Raw genomic sequence first — 6,001 nt, forward strand, 5'->3', positions numbered from 1 at the left:
GAGTCGTCCTGGCTGTCATTTCCTCATTTTCCAATTAAATTATTTCTCTTACTACTCTGGCCCACTATTCCTTTGGGCTCCACTCTCCACATTCTATGGGCCTCAAAAGGCAAACTTTTGCAAGGGATTCGTAAATTCGCTTGGGTCAAAAGGTGAATTTGCAGAAGTCTTCTATCTTGTTTAACCGGAATGTTAGCCCTATTGACCAGCAGTTGCTTAGGTCTATGATACATGTTCCACTGCTTAGCACTTTGCAACCTAGTTAATATCTTGGTCCTTCTTTTTTATTAGGAGTAAAAAGAATGAGGTGTTTCATTTTCTTGTGGACAAAGCTTGGAAGCAAATGTAATTTATCTCAACATGGTAAAGACGTGCTTTTGAAATTTATGGCTTAGGCGGTTTCATTATAGGTTATGACTTTTTTTTATCTAAAAATGTTTGTTCTTAAATTGAGCATATAATGAATAGTACAAATAGAGTTGGGGTTTATTGAATGAGTTGAAATAAATTATGTTCAAAAAAGGATGCGGAAGCTATGAGATTCACTTGCCAAATAATATTAGCGCTTGCTTACTAATACTACATTTTTAATATGTGTGATTTTAAAAGCAAAGTATTTCCCTTAGTGTTCTCTCTTTGACCTTGAATTAGGCTCTAATACTAGCTCGCTCTTCGTTATGGTGTATGTCGATGCATGTATATGCAATGGTTCTGTTTCAATATGTGGACTGATCTTTGGTTGTCATGTTCTCATAATCCCTTTGTTAGTACTTTGCCCACTCTTGGGTTGGATACTTTGAAGGTTCAAGAGTTAACCAATCATGGAATTTGGTTCTTGTAAAGGCTTGCTTTTCTTCATGCTTGGGAAGTTTAACATTTATTTTGGATAGGTTTGTTCAGCGTGATTCTTGGATGTGGTTAACAGTGGATATTGGGAGCAACTTTCACATCAAGGAGGTACTACTCTTATTGTTCTTCTCTCTACTGCATTTTGGAGACAGCTTTGAAAGGTTAAAGCTTTAAAAATGGTTAAGGTTCCAATGATGGCTAATCTTAAGGTTGCTTCTATTCTTCAACTTCTAGATAGGTTACTTCATGATTCACTGGGGCTTATGTAATAATATTTTGAATAGTCAGTCTAGCTCTACCTTCAATTATGTCATTTCATTTCTTCTATGTATGATGAGTGGCATGTCGTTCAGAATATTTATACCTCTCCCTCAATAGTTCGTTGGGCTTTTATATCGGAAACCTGAGGGATTTCCCCTTCTGCTCTATCTGTTAAGTGTATTATTAACATTGTAGTCCCACAAGGGTCTTGGCATTGATTTGGGTTGGGTATGAAGAGATTACGGGGATTATTTATATAGCTACATGATTTCACTACAAAAAAATGGACTATCAGCGACGGAAATTACTTCCGTCGGAACAACGAATTTAGCGACGGATCAGCGACGAATAATTTATATTTATATTTCTGATGGATTTGCGATGGATTAGCAACAGATTTTTAAAATATTAGCGACAAAATTTATTCTGTCGCTAATCTGTCGGAAAATGCAAACTATATAAAAAGAAAAAACCCTAATATTTTCTTTCATCCTCTCTTTTTATTTCAGCCACCCTTTTTCCTCTCCTCTCTTCTCCTTAGCGCCACATCTTCTTCATGCCACTGTCGCCGCTGTCGCCGCCTCCGCCGCCATCGCCGCCATCGCCGTTCTTGTGGCTGTCGCGCATTGCTGTCGCCTCGCTATCACTGTTGCTACTGCTTTTCCTGCTGCCGCGGCTATGTCACCATTGCTGGAGCTGCCATCGCCGTCGTCACTCTATGTAAGTTAGTGATGGAATGGTTGGTTGATCCTAATGTATGTTTGTCCTACTACTTTTTAATTTTGTATTAATGAATAGATTAATAATTTTGAAAAATATTAGGTGATTACTTAGCCATTGAGTTTGATGGGTTTATTGCTTAATTGTTTGTGTTTGTGTTCTTTATTTATTTATTTGGGGTTTTGAGTTGACATCAATTATTGAGTACATGATTTTTAAGCTACTAATTTTTATAAATCAAGTAAGATAGCTTGTAAATTTATGTTAAAAGTAATGTGAAATTACAAAGAAATGAGATGAATTCATTGATTACAAAAAAAGAGTGCTGCAGCATTTTTTGAGTGCTAAAGCTGTTGCTGTTGCTACAGCAAGCAAGCTTGCTGCTGTTGCTGCACAGCAGCATGCAAGTGCAGCAAGCTTGCTGCTGCTGCAGCAAGCAAGTGCAGCAAGCTTGCTGCTGCTGCAGCAAGCAAGTGCAGCAAGCTTGCTGCTTGCTTGCAAGCAATGTTATTTTTAATAATATTAATAAATTAAATTATAATTAAAATTAAAATATTTTAATTAAATTTTAAAATATTAAAAATAAAATATAAAAAATAAAAACTTTATTAAAAAATCTAATTCATCAAATCAAATTGAATTAAATTAAATTAAATTTAATTTAATTTAATTTCTATTTACAATTAATTTAATTTAATATTTATAAATACTAAAATATTTATTTTTAATTTATTTAATACAATTTAATTGTAAATAAAATCTATGCATTTCTAATAGTCAAACATGTTGTTGCTGCAGCAAGCAAGCTTGCTGCTGTTGCTGTTGCTGCAGCAAGCTTGCTGCTTGCTTGCAAGCAATGTTATTTTTAATAATATTAATAAATTAAATTATAATTAAAATTGAAATATTTTAATTAAATTTTAAAATATTAAAAATAAAATATAAAAAATAAAAACTTTATTAAAAAATCTAATCCATCAAATCAAATTGAATTAAATTGAATTTGATTTAATTCAATTTAATTTCTATTTACAATTAATTTAATTTAATTTTGATAAATATTAAAATATTTATTTTTAATTTATTTAATATAATTTAATTGTAAATAAAATCTATGCATTTCTAATAGTCAAATAATGTCAAAAGTCAAATTCTCTCACATGTGGGTGAGAGTCTGCATTACAGTCTATCGTTAAGGTTTAATCTAATAAGATTAAGTTAGTGGAACCCTTATGATGGACAAGAGAATCTCAAAAAGTATTAATTAATTATGTTGGATTTAGTGTGTTGGATTTACAGTTAATTAACGATAGAGTGATTACTCCACTTTGATATGTATTGTTAAATTGATTAATGTGTTTGATTTGTTAAATTAGTATATAATTAAAGTTGAATTTATTTATATTTCAAAATATATTTATCATGTCGGTAGATCGTAGATGGATGTATGAGCGACTAGATCAAAATGATTTTCTTAATTCTGAATTTGAGATTGGAGTGGAGACATTTCTAAACTTTGCCTATGCTCAAGTATAGTTTACATGTCAAGATAAAATTCGTTGTCCATGTTCTAAGTGTCAAAATAGAAAATTTTAGAATAGACAAGATGTTACTTATCACCTTTGCAAAAGTGGATTTGTTGGAGGATATACTAAGTGGATTGCACATGGTGAATCTATCAAGAAATTGTACCAACAACCGAACTTGATGATCCCACAATGTTACTTGATTCAAGTATTATAATTGAGGTAGATGTTAATGAATTACAACATGTGCAACAACCACTTGGAGTGGTGGAAGATGAAGATGAGAATGTAGAGGATGAGGAAGAGGAAGATGACACTGAAGAGTCAGATGATGATTTAGAAGTTGATGGTGTTGATAGTGATGATGATGTCAACTTAGAAGATGATTCTAAATGATACATTGTAAAATATATCATATTTTTATATATATTCATAGACTTAATATTTGATTATAATTTTATATATTGTTTGTTTTTATTGTTAATTTAAACTTATGGACAATTATTTTTTCAGATGCCTCGAAAATCAGTATCATTTAAAGGTAGAAGACATAGCCAACAACTCTCTATGAATAAAATAGATGATGATATCAATAAAAAAAGATCTTCACCGCATAACACAACTGCAGATTCTACTTCTCTATCAGATAATTCAACAAATTCATAGATTAGTTTTAAATTTTATGAACATTGTTAAGTATTATGGATTTATTTTAAATTTTATTACCATTGTTAAGTATTATGAATTTATTTTAAATTTTATGAACATTGTTAAATATTATGGATTTATTTTAAATTTTATGAATATTATTAAATATTATGAATATTAATTATAATTATTATGAATGATATTTGATTTATATTAAATATGATTCTTAATTATAAATTATTTGATTATACTGGGAATATCTAAATAAAAGCAAAAAATTATTTTTGGTGATTGAATTTTAATAGATTAGTGACGGATTTCCGACGGAAATTTTCTGTCGCTAATTATTTTCGACAAATTAGTGACGAATGGTTCACCAGATGAATTTGGATTTTCTGACAGATTTAGTGACGAATTACTTCCGTCGGAAAAATTTCTGACGGACTTATCCGTCGAAAAATCCGTCGTTAATATTTCCGACGGAATTTTGATCCGTCGGAAAAATTAGCGACATGACTTTTAGCGATGGATTTCAGACTATCAGTGACGAAAAAATCCATCGCTGATAGTCTTTTTTTGGTAGTGTTTTTTGCAAGTCATTTGCCTGCTAGCTTATCTATCCAGGGTTTAGCCATGTGACGGTGGATATTAATGCTTTATAGATTGTTAATGCTATTTCAGGTGATATATATTATTCATATATTAAATTTATGTTACAATATGAGATCAATAATGTTTATTTTTCTCATGTTCCAAAACGTACAACTCACTATGTTCACACCTTAATTAGAGCTACTGTTTTTTGTCAAAGTTCAGGGAAATAGAATAAACTTCCTTCATTCATTTTTTGATTTTTTTAAAATATAAGATAATTTTCTATTTAAAAAACTAAATGACATCAAAATTAACGTTTATTATCTTTCTATTTTTAAAAGTAAATTGTTTTATCCTCCATTTTAACATCATTTATCCATATTATTCAAACTTAATAAAAGAATGAAAATAAAGTTTAATTCCAAAAATATTATTACAATCTCTAATTTCTCTCTCTCTCTTTTTTTTATCTCACATTAAAACTAGATTGTACCTACTCACAATTTCTAAACCGAGTCCGAACCTCAAAAATAGCTATAGCTGCAGCAACGATGTGAAGACCCTTAATTTTAGATAGAACAGTGTCGATGGAGTGTGTATAAGATTCTCACCTTCTGTTGATGAGTCACGAAAATGGTGAGGCAAAGCTCTATATGCATGTGGAAAAATTAAAAAAAATATAGATGGATGGGACTAAAATATTTAATTAACCAAAATTAAACGATACATTATTATTTTTTAAATAATATAATAAATAAATATGTTAATTTTTACATACTTAATAATATTATAAATAATTTTTTCTTAATTTCTATCTTTTAAGAAGAGTAAGTTAGTGTATAAAATAAGGAGTCCATTTATAAAAGCATTTTTCTATTAAATTCACTATGAATCAGCAATAATTAAAATCAAAGTAACTGAGTCAAATTCAAATATCTAAATTACTGAAAATATTACAATTATAAAAACTAAAGAATTATAAAAAAGTAAAAAATAATATATTAATGTGTACTTTTTCAAATAAATATTTACTAATAAAAAACATATTTATTTCTTATTAAAAATAGAGAATTAAACTGTGATTTTTAATTATAAGTTGAATATTAAATTGTAAATTGCTTTTTTTTTAACGGGTAATAGTTTTTTTTTTCTTAAACATATTAAATTTCGTTGATATTCAGACACCAAAATCAAAATATAAACTAATTATAGGTTTTTAGATTTAAACAAAAAATAGACCAGTATTACAGAATATCTAAAGCCCCAATAATCTATGTGATCCGTACACTAGACTTTGGAAAATTTTCAAAATCGCCGTGTTGCTTTTCACCAGAAGAATTTCAAAATGGCTGCTCATAAGATGATAGCCATAAAATGTTGATGCCTAAAAACTCAAACACATG

At 29.3% G+C, this 6,001-nt stretch overlaps 1 protein-coding gene across 1 annotated transcript; it reads left to right on the top strand.

The window, feature by feature from the left end:
• The first annotated feature begins 1,025 nt into the window (after positions 1-1,025).
• LOC110620898 lies at positions 1,026-3,752 on the top strand. The gene is made up of 5 exons (XM_043959098.1): positions 1,026-1,087; positions 1,620-1,830; positions 2,162-2,336; positions 2,629-2,688; positions 3,583-3,752. Exons 1-5 carry the CDS (start codon positions 1,026-1,028, stop codon positions 3,750-3,752), a joined length of 678 nt encoding a protein of 225 aa, XP_043815033.1.
• Positions 3,753-6,001: the final 2,249 nt, after the last annotated feature.

This window comes from Manihot esculenta, chromosome 8 (genome assembly GCF_001659605.2).
Source record: "Manihot esculenta cultivar AM560-2 chromosome 8, M.esculenta_v8, whole genome shotgun sequence".
Taxonomy (NCBI): Eukaryota; Viridiplantae; Streptophyta; class Magnoliopsida; order Malpighiales; family Euphorbiaceae; genus Manihot; species Manihot esculenta.

Excerpts from the sequence above, each read along its gene's own strand:
- LOC110620898 (XM_043959098.1), top strand. The coding sequence starts at position 1,026 with ATGGTTAAGGTTCCAATGATGGCTAATCTTAAGGTTGCTTCTATTCTT. Across the intron at positions 1,831-2,161 it reads CATCGCCGTCGTCACTCTAT|CATTTTTTGAGTGCTAAAGC; the intron begins GTAAGTTAGTGA and ends AGAGTGCTGCAG. Across the intron at positions 2,689-3,582 it reads GCTGCTTGCTTGCAAGCAAT|ATGTTAATGAATTACAACAT; the intron begins GTTATTTTTAAT and ends TAATTGAGGTAG.